Below are 22275 nucleotides of genomic sequence, written 5' to 3' on the forward strand. Positions count from 1 at the left end.
CCCAATCGAAATGGGAAGAGAAACAGAAAACCGTATTTTAAAAGAAACAGCACTTTATTTCCTCTGTCTAGATTCACAATGGTATACAGGACCAGACACCAACATTATTTATTATATAAAATGACACATGAACCACCAAGACATACTTTAGAATGCCTTCAGAAAGCTATCCCCATCTCCCTCATAATTTCTGCACTAACACTAATGACAATATGAAGACTTGTATGTAACATTACTATAAATTACTGGGAATTTATTAATGTATTATAAACTGTTTTATATATTTGATTCTATTCTATCATAGATAGTCATATAGTGATTCATACGACTATCTAATCATTGGTCCACTACTCAGTCTATCATAGTCATTCTATCACAAGTATCCCCATGTTCCATACACAAAATTTATCTTTTTCTTATACCTATCCAATCTGACTGCTGAGCTGGGATTCTTGTTAATAGGACTTCTAAGAAAAGTTGAGAGAATACCATTCCCTGCACCTTTTAAAGACACTTGACATTTGCACACCTACAGATGGCACGTGACTGTTCCACTCATCTAAATGTCCAACTATCAACACTACAGAGAGAAAAAAAACAAAACAACCAAATAAACTAGCATCACAGCTAACCAATCTGCATTCCAACAACACACTAAGACAAGTAGATAAATCTACTCTAAGATGTATTTTCAGATCCACCTCATCAATAGCTCTCATCATTCTACCTAATGTTGAATTAAAATAAGAGACATTGAATACAGAAATTATATATGCATAACAATTCCTTCTCAAAATATCTGAAGTAATTGATGCAAAAGTCAGATTTCAGGCTGCTGCATAGTCACTCTTGGGTATATGCAAAGACTGACAACTACTAGAAAGTGTTTCTGTATGACTTTCCTAGGAGCTTGTTCCCATTTACACTTTCATGCCATCAGTCATCTTATCTTTTTCCAAAACTCATCCCCATTCTCATTATACCTCCCATTTCTTCTTCATCTCCAGGTTTAAGAAAAGCACTTCAGGCTTTTCTGTCTGCTCCTTTCATGCCATTTCTAGCCTGATAAACATGATGGCAGAAAGTATGCAAAACATGGCTAACAAAAGACAATTCAACATCAAGGAAAAAAGTGAACAAAGTGAGCAAAAAGATGAAAGACAGGTAGTTTCAGCAGTTTGGGAAGGGAGGTGGGCAAGCTCTCGGTCTTCTAAAACAAGGAACTGACACTACTCATGGAGTACAGCTCCAAATTAATGGCTGCTTTGAACATGATTCAGAATGGTCACAGATTATCAAAGAAGAACTCAGAAAATAAAAAAGGGAAAAAAACCAAAACCAAACATTTGCTGGACAGTGAAACTGAACAAGGCAGAAGATTAAACACACTTTTAAAAAAATTGAATTTAACACAGACAAAAATACAAGAAAGCAAGCAAGAAAACCTTAGAAAGGTTTTAATCAGATTAGCAAGGCTGCTGTCATGGAATTCAGCACAATTTTGTTGGCTGTAACACTTTTCAAGATCAAATCACTGATTTAGACATTACATTTTTTAGGAGTATTTCAATGTTTTGTTGTGTTTTAAAAATCTCTAACTGCCACATCGCTTGCAGCACACACATTCCTAGGCAATATCTTGTTCAAGGAGTATGAAAGGCATTCAATTTTCCATACAGACTCTGGAGATGGGATGGCATGGCAAGGGGCCCATGAGAAATGTTTCAAGACTGGACAAAAAAAACGTAGGTCTCATACTCCCATGAAGTTAACAGGAATCCTAACACTGATTTCAAAGCTAGACCAGGATCAGAAAACGCTGGGATATTTGTACTGCTTTGTGGTGGCAGGGGAAGGAATTTCCTGGCCTCAAAGGGTAGTTACATTAATACCCTCTAGCTTATTTCTCAATGGCTCCATTTTAGACAGATAGCATAAATCAAGGTGTTGTTCTTCCTCAGATGAATACCTCAAAATCCTGCAGCAGTGAAGTATAAACATCTAGTTGTTTGACATCTGCATTATCAAGATCTGTATTCCTATAAAAACACAGGTATTATCACAAAGTTTAAACTACTCAGTAATTCTTGTGTGAAAGTAGTACCAGTAGAGGTAACCACCAGTATCTGTTTCCTTACCTTATTTTCTTCCAGTATAATATTTAACATCATGTATATTTAAGTCAAACTCAAGTTCTCAATGCACTTCCGAAGACAAATAAATGTCAAAATTTTGAAAAATTCCCCAAACTGAGGAGCACCATAACCTACAAACTACTTCCCACACACTTAAAATTAAGAATATCAATAAATACAAGGGAATTAATTTAATGTCAACAGTAACTCACCTCTTCCAACTGATGTTTTCCATCATTGGAAACAAATACTGAATTGCTACATTTCACTACATAATTTGGATTGTGCTACAGTTTCCCAAATTATTCCAGATGACTGCAAAAATGTGTATTATACTGTCTTAAATGTTGCATCCCTGTCCTGGGATTTTTGCACTTTTCTCTGTAATAAAATAATTTGCAGCAAATAGTAAACCAAGTAGCAGTAACTTAACTACTGCTTTATTTTTTAAATCAGTGTACATGCATACAAATGGTTTAAATTATTTATTAGGTAATGCACAATGTTTTCTGAGATAGTATAAATGTGTCTTGGCTTTTCACAGTTGATAACAAAAAATTAAGGTGGCAAAGCCAAGGAATAATCAGGTAAAAAAATCTCAAAAGTCTTAACCTAAATCACACTCTGCCTCAGGGCAACCTATGTTCCAGTCCACATACCTCTTCCGAAGAAGGGGCAAATTCTCATTTCATTTACATCCACCTGAACGCTGCCAATTCCAGACTGCTATAAATTAAAACCCTTCTTTTTTTTTAAATCACCTCATTTTCTTACGGCGTACGGTGCCACAAAACCAGGCAATCACTTGATAACTTAGAAATCGATCTAGTTTCAAGACTTTAACCGTCAAAAATATCATGGAAACACCCATGTTCTTTCTCTTGCTACAGAAATAATTCACACCCAGTACACTCGCGCTGCTGATGGGCCTGTGGGTTTTGTAGGTGAGGAATCAGAAGCCTGAATTATGGAGGGGACAAAAAAAAAAAAAAAAAGAGGGCGCCTGCCTGTGACTTTAAGAACACAGCCATATTAAAAGTCTCCATTGTTGTTTAATAGTGGTATTACACAAATTCAGCAGAGCACGCAGGCTTCAGCATGCCTTCAGGAAGCACAACACAAACCACGACCTTTAAATCAGAGCTCAAAGGAGAGAACACTCCAAAGTTACTGGAACCTGCCAGTAAGGGTGAAAGTCCGCGGTATTTTCCTCTCTCTCCCCCTAAGTACAACACAAGTCTCGTCAACTTGCAGCAGCCCCAAAGTCCAGCACAGGCAAAAGGTTCGGCTACAATGACGAAGCAACGCCTGCGGTCGCCCACCGCTGAGGACAGCCCTAACGCGAGCAACCCCGCCAGCAGAGCAACGATACCTCGCGGCGTGGGATCTCCGGGGGCCAGGGCGGCGGGCCCGGGCCGGGGGACGCCGCGGGGCGCAGCGACGGCGCTCGGGAGAGTCCACAGGGGCGACGCGGCAGGGGGGTTCCTACATCCCCTCCTTTCTGAGGGGCCCCCCCAAACCAGAGGTCGGGCGTGCAGAAGGGGCTGGTTTTTAAACTATAGTGTTTTAATCCGTCTTTCGGTGGGCGGCCGCTTTCAAAACAATTTCTCTTCGCCCCTGACTGGAATGGAAAGGCGCTCACCTCCACCGGGCGGCATTTGGTAGTGGCGGGGGGCCGCCGGCGGCGGGCGGGCAGCGCGCAGGGACCCGCCGGTACGGCCCGCCGCCTCCCAGGGAAGCGTGGTGAGCCGGGGCTTTATTTGACTTGCTCGGTGCACAGCATCTGTGTTCTGGTCCTCTTACTTTTTGCAAGTCTGAGGCATGATTTTTTTGTTTCAAATCAAGTTTCGCCTTTCTAAGCCTCATCGAATTTAACGTCTCTCCCAAAGAAGCACGTAGTTTGAGCCACAAAACCGAACGTCAATTTAAATGAGAAAGCTGCAAGTTTATTAGATAATGGCCAATGACTGTAACATCATACATTATGTATGGTTGTGATTACTTCTATGTAAGGTTAGATTCCAATCTATGGTTTGATCTCAGTATTTATTACTGGAAGATTTCTGTTCGTTCCTGTTGCCCCGGGGGATTTCGTTTTCTTACTAGATTGTTGGCTGTTTCTAAATAAAGGCTCTGGTAAACCCCAAATATTGGAAAGGCAGGGATAAATCAACAAACACTTTGATTGCATAGAAAAGAACTGGGAAGAAAAGCATACCAAAAGACAAAAAAATTACAATACTAAATATTGTCCCAAAATTTTGAATATGAGCTGCATTTGGAAAGAGAGCATGCCTTTACTTGTTACTAGCCGCTACAACACTTCCCCTGTATCCCTGCTGAAACTAGGGGACTGCAACAGGGATGGGAGCTGCTGATATCAAATAAAATTCACAGGGACTATGCTTCCCCCATCACAGCTCCATCAGCATGGCTTGTAGTTTATTGCTATTAGACCCAGTTCAGCAATATTTTGAGATAATAAAACAATTGGTTTTCCTCTTAATTAATATGCACTCAAGTCTGCAAACCCCATTAGCCTTTCCTAGTTACTGCATAGGAGATAAAATTCAAGAAGATCCTGGGTAGGAAACATTCAACACAGTAATGCATTGACAGTTTCCAAAGACAGTTACAGTTTGCCGTCTGCAAAGAATTGTCTACAGCCTGGGGCAGTAGAAGCAAAAGTTTTGTGCATTTTGTCCTAAATTGGATACATTAAAAGTTGCAAACAAGTAATCCTTAGATCAGATTGCTCTGAGACAAGGCACACAAATGAGATCAATCGCCAGTTCTGCTCTTGGAAGTCTGAGGTACGACCACCACGGTTCCCCTGAGAGCTCGCTCCCGTACAAGAGGCAGCGGAGGCGTGAAGATGGACTGCTGCATCAGTGCAGACGTACACATTTAGCAGAGGCCTTTGCCTTTCAGAGCTCAGTAACTACGTCACATACCTCCTCGCACAGAACAAGAGTAGGGAAGAAATGTCAATCCTAGCCACCAACTTCAAGCATTACTCAATGCTATGAAAACAAAGATGGGTTTAAAATTTAAGAAAAACCTCAAAATCTATTATTTTAAAATAGCTCAGATTTTGTCCAGTGCATGTACAAAGGACCACTTCCCCAGAAAGAATTGTAACTTTTGCTATTTAGCCCTTGGCAAAAATTGGGCCTGACTCTCACCAGATTCTCATTAATTTTCTGGATCATACAGGAAACCAAATGGCCTGTTCTATTCAATTACTACGAATATGTTGCATAATCCATACAGCTAGAAAAGAAACAACTAGTTCAGTTTCTTATCCAATATTCATAAAATGCTCTCAGAATGATTTTGATCCCTTTCATCAAAGAACACTTTCTAAGTTCTACCTACTTTCTTCACATCTGAAATAGTTTTTCAGATCAATGCTAAGGGGCTGATGATTGCTTTAAAAATACAGTTAGGTATATCCACTTGCTCTGAGAAATCCTTAATGGTGCCAGTTCTCACCATTCTGGCTTTCTTATCTCTAAAATTTAGAGCTGCTGTTTGACTCCTCTCTCTCAGTGTCTGTATGTATACCCTGACCTTACCCTACTTCTAAAACCTTCCCTTTTGTGCATGTTTAGTGACTATTTCAAACTCATAGCATTCATGCGGCTACTGAGTTATTCACACCTAAATTTTACAGGAGTGCTTCGCAGTACTAGAAGCAGATGTACTAGCCTGCTTCTTTAATCCCTTTCACCTTGCATAATTTCCAGGCAATAACATTATATCCTGAACTGAACCATAGGATATTTCAGTCATAAAACAGCCTGCAGTTATAAAGTATTTAAAGACATTTCAGTGTCACTTAACAAGGAAATATTTAGTCAATCTACTACTATTACAGTAATGCTCAAATTGCCATCTGGAAGACCCAGATTCAAAAATCAGTCTCTGGATCCCAGGCTCAGCACATGAAGGCCAAATACATTGTAAAGAAGATGCAATTAGTCTCCCGGGAAAGGTTTCTGCAGGCTGTCATTGGCTATGCAGCATGCAGCACACTCGTGTGGATAAAAATAACATATTGAAATGGCAGCTGCTCAGCAAAGGAAGAAGATTTCAGCAGGGATAAAAATATACCTTAAAAGAGGGGAAAAAATGGTACAACGCCTATCAAAAGCGTTAAAAGGTAATATTGAATGTACTGAATCAATGATACTTAAGATTCGACTTCGAACTTCAAGAGGAAAGGCTATTTACTTCATATAGCAAGACAACCCAATAACATAATTGTTACTGTCCTAAACAAATCCAAGGCTAGCACAGCCTAATCACCTCAGTCAAGAAGAACTCACTGTGAATGGATTTTGTTAGAATTTGAAGAATTCCTACTTATAATTTTGTTGTAGGATCCAAAACCTGCTGCTCTGAACATACCATTTAAAGACAGAAATTATTTCCAAGAGACAGCAGGTTCCAATCTGTGACTGGTATCTATTATCATATCCATACTCTCTAAGTTGTTTTGAAGGTATATTTTAACATAGTACCTCTTTCTCTTGGAGTCCATTACTGTATCAAAGGGGGTGGTGTTAGTATCACATACTGAACTCTTGTTGAGTCAATATTAAAGCCTCCCAAAGACTCACAAGATAGCAGTGAGACCTATTAGATCATCTAAATTATTTCCATGCCATTCTGAGATTGCTCTCCACTGTATGTTTTATTAGTGTCTTACTCAGGCTATTTTTAAAGTCTCAAACCCAGAAGCTTTTCCTTTCTGAGAGTATCCAACTTTAGTTTAAAAGCACTGTAATCACTGATTAACCCATTTAAAATGCAAAACAAAAAACTTTTTATGGATCTGCTTATTTAACTGCAAGTGTTTGAAATTCAAGCAAGATTTGAACTGACAACAACAATTTGTCAAATATTAAGATTTCTAGATCCAAGGTTTCTAAAGATTCCTTTCAGTCAGTTTAAATAAAGGTGAGGCAAGAAAAGTGAAAACAGGAGACAGAATTTGTTCACAGACCAACTGATACAGATAGAAAAAAACCACAGAAGGCTTGTGATCACACAAGCCCTTCTTCAGACTTGACTTGAAATACATTTTGTACCAGCAAGTTACAATTTTTTTCCAGCTGTTATCAGTTGGTTTAACTAAAGGTATTCCTTCTGCTTACCAATCCCGCCCTACTTACAGATTGTCACTGCAGCATTACCACAACATGGTAGATGCTCGTTTGAATAAGGATCCATTCCTAAGTATATTCCAGCAAATTAGTTACTGTATTAAGTCTGCTATGCCAGATAAGCAGTAGTCAAATTCAGTGTACTGCATATTTCACTATAAGAAAACCATGTTTTTGCTGAAGAAATCCTTGTAAAATGAGACTTCACTACAAAGTATTTCAGGTAGGATCACTTAAATTTTTCATCTCAGTTTAGAGGCTTTTTCTTTATAGTTTTATAACTATTAACCATGAAGCAGGACAATTTATAAAGAACTTAGGAAATCATTCCCAGAACAAGACCTGATTGATATTACTGTGTTCCAATCAGTATGATACCATGCACACAAAACTTTAGACAAACCACAGATGAGACTGCAGAGGGGATTAACAATCAAGCTCAAGCAGGAATTAACGTGTATCAGAACTACACGTATTCTTTGCTGACACACTTATTCCATCATTCTTAAAACACAGTAAGCACCTCAACTGCAAATAATTTTTTCAAAGCATTTAAACTAAAAATCATACTACTGTACAGAAATACCCTTGTTTAGTTGCTGAATACATATGAACCTGACTTTGTTAAATTCAAATTTAAAGGGAAATCTTATTTGTTCTACAGCCACGTCGCCGTGGGTTGTTATCTTGCCAGATTTCAGCAGGTAAAACCTGGGTTGGACCTGCCTGAGAGTTGAACAGAGGTTCTCAGGGCAAATCCCAGGTGCTGCAGTCAAGGAAGGGCACCTGATTCTTGGTTCACTCTACAACGCGGAGGGCATAGGATGTTGCCAGGCAGCATATAAAACAAATGAAACCTATTACTGCTTGTCATTAATAAAAGCCTGGCCTCTACCACATAAGGGGGGAATGTATTTTGGTTGTTTAATTCATTTGGCATTACTTTCACCTAGATCAAGCTCTCCTTGTCATTAATATATGAAAGTGTATTTTTTGGTGTTTCTCATCACCCCGAATTGCTGCACAGTACCGGGGACGTGTAATGCAAGCTGCATTTCAGACCACAGTGAATGCAATAAATGCAAGTTATTGCTAGTTTATGAAAATTTGGTCTTCTGAGCAAGAATCACTGTTAAAACAAGTCAGATTTCATTAACACCACAAGCCGTGATATCAAAAGAAATTTGCTTTCAGAAACCACAAATGCAGGCTTGTTTTTTTAGTGGTCTCATGACTGGTAACAAAACTGAATGCTTAGATAATGAGCATAAGTAAGCGTTTGACTACTTTTACTTATACAAGTAACTGAAATAGATTACTCATTATACAGAACAAGAGTAAGAAACTAGACTTCTGAATTGCATACCATAAGCAGTTTCTGTTCAGGTTTAGATTATGTAGACAATGTTTTGAATACTTTGTAAGTTGAGGTATTTTCAAAGAAAGATTACCTTTGCCAAAAAAAAAAAGTTAAATCCCAACTGCAAGTCAGTTCAACCCCCTTTTCCTTTCCCAATGCTACAAAGAATTCTGCAATTCAAGGCAGCAACAAAAAGAGAGGTAAAGAACTAAAAAAATTGTAATTAAATATTCGGTGTTCTTCTCAAAATGGCATAGATAAACCTCATTCTTCCCCAAGACAGAAAGAACTATGACTTCAGCAGGAAAACACTGTTAAGCAAAATGTTACATCTCACTGAGCTGCACAAGATTCCCAAAGTTGATCATTTTTACAGGCTGCACACATTGTATCTATTAAAAACAACACTGGCAACTTACACAAAAGATCAGCTTATGTTTGTGTTTCACATTGTTTTGTATAAAGACAAAACACACTCAAGTGCTCGTGTGTTGCAATAGCTTCAGCTAGAGACAACTGAAAAAAAGGGGGCCTACCCGAGCTGACTGACATGCATTAGGTGCACAATGTGACTTAACTTTTCCTAACCAAAGCTGAAGTTTTGTATTCTAAGTAAGCATGTCTTCCCAATTATTTACTGCAGGAAATAGTCTCTTTCTAAATTTACCTTTCAGTGAATCATTTTCAGCTCTCATTATGTCAATTAGCGAGTTCTCCAGAGAATGCATGTCAAAAGTCCTTGTGCGATCCTGCAAGCAAATAGAAAGCCAGTTTAGGCAACACAGTGTTAAAAACGACCATCTGAAACAAAATTTTCAGTTTTGTTCTACATTACTACAGCAGAATTAAGCAAAACCACATACAGCACTAAAGTCAGTCTGATATAGGAATATTTAAAAATGGAATATTCTTAAATATTAATCTGATCTATATTTATCATAACCAATCATTTAAGAAGCCCAATTCAATATTTAGTTTGTATTCCTTGCTGTACAGTTAAACTTCGTTAAAAATAATTTCACGGTTAAGAGGAGGATATACTGGGGGAGACAATTGCAAGGAGAAATCATAAAAATACATATTTCAGCCCGAGTTTAAGAAAACCTAAATCCCAGAAACACACAGAATTTCCTTCATCTAAACTACTTCCTCAACAACTGAAATAAGCTAATTTTGCAATCAGTTCAAATTCAGCATAACTATAAGGTATTCCCCACAAGCAGTAGTGTTCCCAGTAGTCTGGTTTGCTGGGTGAAAACTTAGCTCTGATTTTTAATTCCCTGAATTCACAAGTTTGGTATTCCAAGCATTACTAGAACTGAAGGAGGACTCAGCAAATGGGAGGCAAGATGTCTCATGTCTCACCTTACTGTTTGATTATCTCAAGCCATTTGAAGTATACTTACCAAATATTTCTCCTTCATATTAACCAAAGCCATCATTTAACACATGCATGGTTCAGACTTTCCCAACTAAAACAATAAATTCCATATCTTATAAATCTGAAGTTACAGTAGCGTAAGACAACATAAAATATCCTGGCACTGCATTATTTTAATTAGCAAATTCAGAATAACTGAAATTATATAGAAACTTTGAAATCTTCACAGTATCATAAAAGGTCACTAATGGAGGCAAAAAACTCTCATTCCCAAAATTATTCATCTAGCCATGTTATCTATGCATTTATACGTTTGGACATTTGTAGAAACACTAGTATAGAATTTTATACAATTATATTAATCCACCTTGAATTTAATTTTTCTGTGTCCAAGAACTCTAACATCAGCCCTGAAGATTTTATTTCATTCCTGTTCTAAAAGATTCACCTCTGAACTGAGATCAAGCATAGAAAGTATCTGTTCAAATAAGAAAGCAAAATGTGAGGAATTCAAGACAGACATTTGCTCTGAACTCCTTCTCTACAACTATTGTTATTACAGCAGTGAATATATGTTTTTTGTCCCTAACTCTAGCTGTTAAGCTGAAATTTCTCCAAAGCATGCAGATCCAGCTTTCGTAATTTTTAAAACCAGTGGTGAAGTAAAAGACAGTATTGCGCAGACTATTGCGTATCAAGTTACAATGTCCTTTACTTCCAGTGATGAAGCACTAAAGCAGTATTGATTGCAGTGTTGCAAGAGCCATTCTTCATATATCAGACAATGATCAGTCATTTTGGACTTTAAACACCTAATACTATTTTAAGAGCAGGAACCTACTAGCTCCTAGAGTCCCAATCCATTTCCAAGTTCACAAATCATATTCTGACCACTAAAAATACTATTTTTCGATTAAATTTTCTGATTTTTTCCTCTCTTCAGAACAGCCTATCACTGATGCAGAAGAGGTGAAGTGTTTCTATCCAGATGTGCTGCATTTCAAATAGCATTAGAAAGACCAGAGTTCAGAACCATTTATTTTGTTAGCCTAGCCCAATAACAAATTTGCTATAAAAAGCATAGCTCTGCCCTGTCTCTCCACAGTATTTATTTCCTTGGTCATTTATATTACAAGGTAACTGAAGCACCCTACAGAATCTATCAGAAGCATTTAAATTCTTAAATTCTGTGTTTTACTTTCACGCATTTCCTACTGGTTTCTTCCTTTCCAAGTAGCATTTAGTTTTTGGTTTATATATTGCTAGTTCAGAACTAGTTACACTAAAACTCTAATTACAATAAAATACCTCAGCAGGGTTAAGCAAGTCCTTGGGTCTGCACCCTGGACCCATCAGGATCTAACAGCTGTGTAACTCAGAAATGGATGCTAGAAGATAATCTCTACATTTTCAGAAGTCCTCACAACATGACAAAAATAGCCTAAAACACAGGTGGGAGCATTTTCTGAAAACCTGGCATCCCTCAGTAGCTACTCCTTCTTCCATTCTGGCTTTCATACTGTATTGTGTTTCTCTGTGTGGAATTAACCTCAAGTCCAACCCATGAACAGCTACAACATTCTTATTTCACAAAGTGCAGAACTTCAGTAGTTCCAAGTCTTTGTTGAATTTGTGGCACTTAACATTGCAGTTGTCTGAGAGACACAAAAGAAGAAACCCAAGCTGAGTAATTTCTAGTTTACTGTGCTGTGTATGTGCTGGAATACATGAGCCTGAAGATAGTCTCTTGCCTCTAAAATGTCTTTGTTGGGTCGGGTTGAGCTACAGTAGCAAACAGAGGGTTTTGCTGCAGTGGTTAAGTTTTTAATATTGTGAACAGACAGTTTAAACATTTGGGAAAAAAAATGGAATTGAACTGGTTAGCTGTTAGGGACACCACATTCTCCAATGGAAGCTTTTTGTGGTAAGGCATTTATAGTTTTCCTCTTCTGAGGGAACCAGCTAGCTGTCACTTTTGTAGCGGAAGGTCTGTAAGGTTCTAATCATACTGCAAACATTTTAAAACACGACCTTGCGCATCAATACAGAAAATTCCTACCTGCAGCTATTTGCAATCACATAAAAAGGCTAAAATATGCCCCACATTAATACTCATGCTCTCCAGTGGTTCCAGTAACTTCTCATAGCAACAGAGAAGACTGCCATAGGCTAGAGCGCCCTCAAAATGTTGATATGCTACTACCTATTTCTTGCCTGTCTTTCAGCATATCTAACTACCATTGTCAATTCATGGTGCTGAATTGCCCCAGCCGCAACACCCTTGGGAAGATCAGTCTTGTTCCTGGGTTTTTTGAGACAGTTTGCTCTTCCATGTCTCTCCTTATTAGGCAAACCATGTTAACCACAACTACTACTGTTACAGTGATTTTGGATATATTCCTGAAATTAGCGCAGCAGTCCATGTCTCTGGAAAATCAGAGTAATTCAAGAACTTGGTATATAAGCAAACCTGTGTACATGTATCTAATGAAAATATGTCAGTCATGTATGTCCTAAATAAAGACCAGCCAAAATGCCATGCTCAACTGGTTCAGAGGTTGGCACAGTGCTTATTATAAAAGAACTCCATTAATTTAGTTGACTACTTGCCCTGATACTGAAAGGGTCCACACTATTAGAGAAGTCACCATTAGTAGGTTTTTAGAATTTTTATACAATTCAAAGGCCTTTTATTCTGAGACTGCTTTGAAAACAGTAGCACAAATTTTGCCAGGCTTAACTTCCAAGATAGTCAGCATATTTTACCAGAAACACTTATTATATCTGAACTATATATATGTATTATATACCTAACCGAAAAAAAAGACTGATGACAGGTTAGTGCTAGTGGCCATATTGCTGAAGAAATGTTTTACTATACATTTAATTCCATAACATCAAAAAAGCTGTACCAGTCAAGATATTGATCATGAGCTGTAATTAAATGTGAGCTAATCTCAGATACACGTTAGTTGTGAGTTATAAAGCATGTACATCACACTGTACTTAGGAAAAAAACCTGATGTTTTCTTCAAGAGACTTCAAGTAGAGAGAATTAATAGCAAAGCAATATGGTGGTGTTATTAATCGATCAATTCACGAAGTTACAGTGCTTTCCATGGAGCTGGATTGCTTACTGTATACTTTTTTATTTATTTATAAAGAAAAGGTGCGGGGTAATGACCACCCTGGAATAAAGCAGAGTATGTACACTTCAGTAACGAAGTAAGTTAACTACAGCCTGATATTATTTACCCAGGTTGATCACAAGAGCTTGGCTTTACACGAGTTTGTTCAGGGCATCTAAAATTTTGCTTTATCAGAGGGCTTAAAGGGCACGCACATTTATCCTTGGGAAACAGAACAGAGGCAGAAAGACACCAGGTTGAACACAAGGCCACCAAAAAAAGAAAAAGCCAACCAAAAAGAAAGAAATCAACCTGCAGTCTTAATACATGACTATGTTTTAAATGTCAGCCAACTTTTCAAAAGGCATTCGTTAAACAATTTTTAATAAGCAGTATTGTTTTCGCAATAATATAGAAGAGGTGACAGCTAGCAGATCTGGATAGGAGAGCGCTATCAAGACTGTAAATATTCTACAACAGCATATACAACAGTTTTGAACTATACACTGGCCAGCTCTGCATAAAAATAAAATTATTCTGATTCTCCTACTTCCTAGAAATCATTTGTAAGGATATAGAGTGCTTATAATAATGCAAGCTCATTGTTAAAGCGTAGAAGTAAAACTCAGGACTTCATGCCACAACTCTGTAATTGCATTCATACAGCATGGGCAAACCACTTCACCTCTGTGACTACAGTGGTTTCCCCACTAGCACCCAGACAGATTATTTTATGTTCTTGTCTTGTAAAAATGGAGCCACTTGTGAATAGGAAATCACTAAATTCTAATTCCTATTCCAATTTTATTTTTCAAAGTTCAAAGACATTTCATTCCAAAAAGAAAGTCACTTGGTACTGAGCATGTATGATATATACTGGGACATCCTCCTATGCAAAAGAAACTAAACATGAAATTCTCATGCACAGGAAGATCATAGTTTGCACTTAAAAATCACATACCTAAACACTCCTCCTACACATCAGAAAAATGTACATCTAACTTAACTATTGAAGTTCAGATTCATTATATTTAATCTGCACCCACAACATTATCATCACCTGAACAATTAAGATTCCAGAACCTAAGAGTTTCTATTCAGTGCTTCTCACGATGGGCCTCCCCATGCTACAAACCCAAATGGTACATAAAGTAAAGCCCGGCAGCCTGGCGAGGTACGAGCACTTGCTGGTAGCTAAGGCTGTGCCTAATCTTATAAAGTATGATATTGCTGAAGACCGAGGCATCAATAATAATGCAAAGTATGCCATTACATTAAGCAATTTATTGAGGGTGATTAAGCAATATTTATGGAATAGGTGTAGTTGTAAAACTGGGAGTTATTTATATATTTAAATCTTGTCAAACCAGAATACTTGTGAAAATTAGAAAACTCACAACTACATTTGCCACTCTCATTATAGCATGGGAAGCTTGAAACTTTCTGAAACCTTCTACTTATTTCCCACAATTAAAAAGCCTTGTGTCTCAGGCAAAGGAAGGTGTGTAGGGAGAGGTAATACTGCAGGTACTAAACACAAGTTTCACATTTCTCTTTTAATTGTGAAGCAAATTTGGACTTGATTATGCTTCTGGGTAAGCTTCTCCTCCTTCCCACCATGCTGCAAATGCTGTATTCCAGCTCCCAGTCCAGTATCCAGTGAATTAAAGGCTTTGAATAAACAGGTTTTTCCTGAAAGGATGTTGCTGTATGCTGCCCTGATCACCTTTTATAGCTTCACCAGGGAACAATAAGAAAAAGCTGGAAAAGTTATGTGATGCATAACATAGGAGTTTTTCTGCGAGAGAACACTTTTGGTTTAGTCAAACTTTTTTTTTTAAGTGTTAGAAATTACAGACCTTTATAAAAATTTCCAGTTACATGTCTGATTCTATTTTAGCCACATATTAAATTTTTTATGTATCTTCTAGAAATTATTTTCCACAATATCTTGTGTTCTCAATCTTTGTGCTGGGCTGCTAAGTATGCAATTTTCAAAGCAAAATGCTTAATAAGAGTACTCCTTTTAATCTTAGGAAAATACAGACATAATTCAAATAGCTTCTAACAAAAGCTCTCTTTAAAAAGAAACCCTGAGGTCAAAAACACACAGGAGGGCCGAAGCCGAAGTATTAACGTCAGTAGTAAGTTTATAAAACAAGAACAGTGTTAACTTCCACAGTACTTGACTTGTGCATGTCATACCACATTAAAGTGCTTCTAATTCCACAGATCAGTAGCTGTGGGGAAGAGCATACAAAACACTAATTACTACACAGCTGATGTAGTTATAGAAAAATGGGTGAACAGACATTTAAAAATCCAAATTCAAGTATTTGTTCTATTTTAAAATGATAGCTTGAAATTTCTCAGAATAATTGCTGTTGCTGGAATAAAAATAAAATTCTGCAAAACAACTAGCCTTATTTTATGCAACGAGCCATCATGATTTACAAACAGGTTCTTCAAAAACAAAGAACAAATATTACAATAAAGAGGCATGGTAGAGAAATTTACTTGCAAAATTCCTTCAAGAGGAAAGACTGGCAAATGCATTCAAGAGATTTTTTTTAAAAAACAAATTCACAAGGAATTGGAATAACGCATTTATTAAATCAACCCATTTCTATGGGCAAACAAATCATGATGTATAGCTCAGAATTAAAACACATTCTGTAATCACGTATGTTTTCTCAAACATTCCATATCTGCCTAAGGAAAGAGAAAGTCTCTCTGGCACAGACCCTCAATGGATTTGGAAGAGGTTATATACCTGGAAACTAGCCACTCTAGAAGAAAGGAAAAAACATTTTGAACAAGTGGATATAATGAACTGCTCTCATGTACAAAATTCTTTCAAATGAGCAGTTATTTTCAAGCCTGATTCCAGGAAGAAACACGAATTATTTTTAAGCATTTTTACAGAAAGCTGAGCACTATTGCTCAACTTGCTTTTGCCTTCAAAGACCAATTTATAAAAACATCGTCATGTAGTTGAAGATGAGTTCTGGAAACCTGGAAATGCCTATCAAAGCAAGATTTATGCATTGCATAACAGGCAGGATGTTCCACTCTCATGAGGAAGTGCAAGTACACAGCAAAAGGAAAGCCAAAACAATCTTGAGAGTAATGCTACAGTAAAATACAATTACTGAGCACTTAGTTTGTCAGTGCCACTGGGAGAGAAGCAGAAGGAACTATTTTAAAAAACCAGTAACTTTCTAAGATGCAATAGTCACAGGCAAAGCATTTTCACTTATTAATTCTCAGGGAAGGCTGTTGTATCCAAAAGACTCAATTTTAACTTTTTTTATTCAGGAACCATTTTTGCGCTTGGAGACCATTTCCTTTTCAAATGAACGCACAAAGAACAATGGCTTTTCTCTTTTCAAAATATCTTTGAAGGGCGAAGCCTGCCCAGTGGTTAAAGCACAACATCAAAACTTAATTTCATTAACAGATCTGGTAACGGTCTTCTCCAACCTTGCTTCCAGTTCCATCTCTGCAGCAAGAGGTTCCTACAGACATGCTAGTTCTGAGATGTTATGAGACAGAATTCCAAACGAAATACACTTACAACAAAAAGCACCATGTTTTGCATGCAGCTCTCAATACCAAGGAAGCAATCATCAAATTGCAAGATAATCAACCAGATCACCACAGTATTTTCCTTTTATCTCCGCTATTTGGAATGCCCACTTCATCACAAGTGTCTAAGAGCCATGGGCAGAAATACTCCAGCTCACCTGGAGTATTATTAATGTATCATTAATGGCTTATGGGGACGTTATGCAATGTTGTCCTCTCTGAAGAGGAAACAAGCACTTACACTTGGTTACCCTAGAATTTTCATCAAAACAGAGACTTCTGTGTTTCACCAAGCTTTGGAACAGGTAAAACCTTTGAGGGGAAAAAAGTGATCCCCAAATATTTGCAGTTGCTCCTTCACATCTTGCCTTCCAAAGAAACTAATTTTCACTAGATTGCGGCAATACTTGTTAATGATTTAAGCAGCAAACATAAATATTAAATGAAAGGGAGAGTTGTATCAAATTACTCCATTATGTTGCTGCAGTAAAGACAGCTTTCAATTATCTCTGATATAGGAATCTAAGAAGATTCCAGTAACAAAATAGCCTTGTCCAGTACATGATTGCATCATCAAGGACTTCATATATATATATATATATGCATGAACACAAATAAACAATAAGCAAAACTCCTTAATTCTGCTTTGAGTCAGGCATACAATCAGCATAGTCAAGAAAAAGTAGAGAGATATCAAAGGCCAAATTTTACACCATTTGTTTCCAGTGATTCAAAAATCCAGTATGCTTTCAAGACACAAATAACTAAGAGACCAAAGGAGCTAAAGATTTTACACAGAAAAGTTATAAAAAGCAGTTGCCCAAGATGGCTTCAAAATTAATCAGCATCTTTCTAGGTCTGCAGTGCTGAAGTCCTGTTTTGCTGCCCTGCCCTTTTCTTCACAAGTGATAGTAACAGACTGGAAAGCACTTCACTCCAACACTTTCCTTTTCTTGGCATGAAGAAGTGTCAGACTTGGTCTTGACATGTGCAGCTTCATCTTAGTGTTTACGTAAACAGATACCAACATGCTACACAAAAGTTATCTCTTTACCATGACCAAAATACACATGTACAATGTTCTATGTTTGGAACATAACCCAGAAGTCAAGGCTGACTTTGCCAATTTCCTGAAATTTCCTTGATGCCAAACCAAGCACATTTCTATCACCGCCTGTATATTTGGGCCTTATACACAACAGCAAGGACACACTTGATCTCATTCTGTCACTCTGAGCATCAGCTATGTGTCAGGGTACAGAATGAATTAAACTGTGAGCCAAGTCTCACTGCAGTGAGGCTGAAAAAAGACCGACTCCAGCTGTGTCCCTTTTTCTGACGGTTTCAGTGTATAAATTTGGTAGGCTGGACTCAGGTTCATTATATTAATTACAGATCCTGACATTAAAATCAATTATTACTATACATTCTAAATTTACAAGGGCTCTACCTGGTATTAAACCAACTAGTAGCTCTGCAGTAGAAAAAACGTCTCTAATGGAAAGTTAGTGCCAGCAGCTGCTCTGTTGTCAGAAGGCTGTATAGGCAGGCCCAGCAAACCAAACAGAAGCTGAACAGTTTACGAAGAACTGTGCTGTTCCTACGTCTGAATCCACAATGTCATTATTAAATATATTTGTTTCTTTAGGGTGGCATATTGCACGGCTTCACCTGCAGATCTTTCGCATTATTTTAAAGTAGGTCACCCTTGTTCTTACAGCATGCCTAGAAATACTGCAATCATTTTGAAATTTCTACTTTTGCCCTCATTCAAAGATCTTGAAAAACAACCCACCAAATGTCAAAGAAGTCTTGGGTTTTTGGAGTCACCATAAAGTGGTTTACAAAAGGCACACACAAAAGCTAGATTTAACTAGTGGTCAGATGAAGAGTATTTCTGTTTAAATTTTTACTGCAAATTAGGTTCAGTATTATACAGCTCATTCCAAATTCATAAAAAGTCGGCCTAGAAGGAGAGGTCGAACTGCCAGACAACCTGCCTCCTGGCAGGGTGAGGCCATACTAAGATACAGGAGACCACCAACTGAAACTCGTCCAGATCTATTTTTGGTGATGATATAATGGCCTATAACCAAAATTTGCTGCCATTACTGAGGAAAGCAAACTGCATAAATATTAAGTTTCAAAAAATGCTACAAAAATCATGTTGCACTACAAGTCCATATGATACTCTAAAACAAAATACAATCACTTAATACTTTTCCTCAGATGTGGTACATTCTCAAATACTTCAGAAGGCCTCAGATCTTTCATACTTCATTAGGCACCACTTTTTTCCTTACTCTTTTTTTGCAGATATACTTAATGCTTGTAAGTGAATTTGTTCATCGGCTATTTCTGAATGTAAGTATTAAGCTGAAGGAAACTGGCTAATATAGATGTCCGGTGGGCAATGGATATTTAAATGACCACCACTATTAAAAAAACCAAACATGATTCACAGCTCAGAGCATATTTCACATTATGGCATTTAAAGTTAGCCATATTTTTTGTAAGTTGCAAACACAGAAGTCATAAAATCAGACTGTACTGTCCAAACCCCCAACCCTTTCTAGGGCATTTTAATGCACTTGTGTGTCATTTTTCTTATGGATATAACAAACCACGCTCACCTGAAAAGGAAAAATGTTGTCAGCTCTATTCAAACTGTCTTCCATCCACGATTTTGGAGCAAAGGCTGAGCTGGGTCTAGCGTATTTCTGCAACTGGATATGATTACTTGCAAAATTCTTCTTTAAGGGCGAGATGGAGTTCAGGGGGGTTATCCCTCCATTCAGTCCCCTGCGGTGGTCTCGGCCTTGGGACCCACCCCACCCACCATATCCACCACCACCAGGGCTCCATGAAGATGGTGTAGGCGATGGACTTTGGTAGCTGCTCCATGGAGAAGGTGGCTTGTTAAGATTATTAGCCAAATGAGGCAACTGATTAAAAGCAGCATTTCTATGTGTGAATGGAGGTGGATGAGGACTTGCAGGAGACCTCCTCTGTTGCTGATGCTGATTGTGATGATGCTGAAAATGGGGGTGATGAGGGTGGTGTTGAGAGAGGGGTCCAATTTGGGGGGAAAAGCTACCACCAAAGCCAGGGCTGACATGATGTGGAAAATTCTGAAACAGCAGAGCACCATTATTAGCTGAGGCAGTAGGGACCCCTCCCTGGTGAAAAAAACTTGCATCTTCATTGATTATTGTAGAAGAAGAAGGAGCTATAGCTGCAGACCAGTTACTAAAACCAGTCAGAGAAGATGCAGTGGATGTCAAGGGCTGCGTGGAAGTACCTAGCCCCGAAGCCTCTTGATAATCAAATCCTGTTAACACCGGCGATTCTATTCTTATTTTCTCCTTCCCATTGCCGTTCTCTGAAGAATTATCACCCTGATTTTCTTCAGTTTTAGCTTTCTCAGGTTCAGAGAGCATGCCTGCTTCCTGACTTTGACCAGGGGAAAGCTGCTGTTTTTCTAGGGACTCTTGCTTTTCCTGTTGCTGAGTTTTAGATTTTTCTGACCCTAGAATCTCATCTTGAATATTATGGGCAGCTGGAGCAGGAAAGAGCCAAGCTGACCCAGCACTACTGCCATTGGCAGCTGTGTTATTATTTATAAAAGCAGCAGGGCTGGGGCTTGCATTTTGATGATGGTGTGGAGGCTGCAGATGTGGATGAAATCTGACTGGAAAAGCTGACTTATTTCCAGTGTTGTTTTGCACTAACACTCCAAACCCGTAATCCCCCATTGATTATATTTAGGGTTTGAATCCTCCCTGTAAGAACAAGTTGATGTTTAGTGTTTACCTCGTCCTCTTCTGAGGCAGGAATAGTAAGTATCCTGTTTTTAGCTAGATATTCCAGTTTCTCCCTCCACACTATTTATTTCAGATTTGGATAAAGATGTTTGTTTTTTGCAAAAGGTAGATCTCTTCAACTATTTAAATGTGTCAATTTGTGTCCGTTTCCTTCCTTTGGCCAGGAGGAAGGCAAAAATAAATCTTTGGTTCACAAAATAAGAGGTTTCCTTTTTCTAAAGGAAATGCACAGCAATGAGAGAAAAAGCTTCTGGGGAATAAGGATAAAGAGATTCTAACTATCCTGTTTTTTTCCTCCTCAGCAGCCTTGACTCACCCATAAATGAGTTAAGAGGGAAGAAAAAAAAATATACAATGACGTCTGGTCCCCCAACCCCTTGGCAGCAAAAAATAGATTTAAATCTGGAATAATTTAATACATCTCTATAATCTAATATATATTTGTGTCCTGTTCAAAAAGAGTCTTTGCTGTGAGGGAAAAATTTACCTCAGGATCTCAGCATTCAGAAGAGTGAAAGGGGCAGTGAGTTACAGAAGAGGCTTTTTCCCCGTGCTGCTGCGTTTAACCTATTATATTTAGTAATAATATACACTCTGTGTGTGTGTATGCGCGTGTGTCGTTGTTTAAAGGGGTAAGATCTTATCTCAGGAAATTAGTATTCTGTGTGTGTTGGGTGGGGAGTGAGTTGTGCAGGAGAAGGGTGGATTCTTGATGCTGCTCCTTTTGGGCTGGGTTTCTGAGCTCGCCAGACTCGCTTCTTATTTATGATCCAATATTTGCGTGTCCTTCACAGGAGTCCTGGCTGGCCGAAGAGGAATATTTTCATTTCAGAAATCAGCATTCAGCGTTCGGGAAAATGGAAGGGAGGGGACAGCGAGTTGTGCAGGAGGAAGGGGAAGGAGATTTTTCTTGCTCTCACTGCTGCTGGGAAGGTGGTTTCTGGTGCGGGGCTCTCCTTCCACCGAGATCTGCGGGCTCCCGCAGACGAGCGAGCCCCGGCCGAGAGGCCGCTGGATATGCCTGTATGTGTTTTTCCTCCCCGGGGGCTCGGCGTCCGGCGGGGCAGGGGCGGGCGGCGCAGGCAGGCTCGGCTCGCCAGGCCCCGGCTCTCTGTGGGGTGCCCCCGCGGTGTCCCCCCTCCCTCGCAAGAGTCCTGGTGTCGGGGAAGGCAGCAGGGATATTTTTTACCTCAGGAGAGGAGCAGCCTCCGGCAGGGAGGGGAAGGTGCAGGCGGCGGGGGGCCGGGCTCCTCTCTCCCCCATGGAAGGTGTTTAACCGGTTCTCCCAAATCGCCCGGAGATTACGGGGCAGGGTCTCGGCCGCTGGGCGCAGCGGAGGGGGGGCCCGGCGGACTAACCGGGGCGCGGCGTCCGGCGGCGGCTCCTCGGAGCAGTCCTTCCCCTGCTGCGCGTCTTCTCGGCTCCAGGAGGGCTTCCTTCCCCCTCATGTAAACCGGCCGGGCACCGGGAGGGTCGCCGCGGAGGACGCTGCTGCCGGGAGGTGGAAGGAGGGGGGAGGCTCCGCGGGCGGGAGCGACAGGAGCGGGGCGGGGGGCGGGGGAGGAGGCTGCCGCGACACCGGCTCCAGAGAGTCGGGAGGTGCTTCGGTAGCCGGCGAGCCTGGCCGCGACGGGTCCTCCGCGGGAAGCCTCCGCTGCTGCTGCCGCCGCCTTGTTTTGCCTCTTTAT

At 39.3% G+C, this 22275-nt stretch overlaps 1 protein-coding gene across 1 annotated transcript in view; it reads right to left on the reverse strand.

The window, feature by feature from the left end:
- The window catches only part of CPEB4 (cytoplasmic polyadenylation element binding protein 4), a 43601-nt gene extending 22723 nt beyond the window's left edge, over positions 1–20878 (reverse strand). The window contains exons 1-2 of the mRNA XM_064458699.1: positions 19397–20878; positions 9334–9415 (exon numbers count right to left, since the gene is read on the reverse strand). Of these exons, the coding sequence (XP_064314769.1) occupies positions 9334–9415; positions 19397–20518 (1204 nt within the window). The 5' untranslated portion in view covers positions 20519–20878. The remainder of the gene's footprint in view (positions 1–9333; positions 9416–19396) is intronic.
- Between the last annotated feature and the right edge of the window lie 1397 nt (positions 20879–22275).

This window comes from Phalacrocorax carbo, chromosome 8 (assembly GCF_963921805.1).
Source record: "Phalacrocorax carbo chromosome 8, bPhaCar2.1, whole genome shotgun sequence".
NCBI lineage: Eukaryota > Metazoa > Chordata > Aves > Suliformes > Phalacrocoracidae > Phalacrocorax > Phalacrocorax carbo.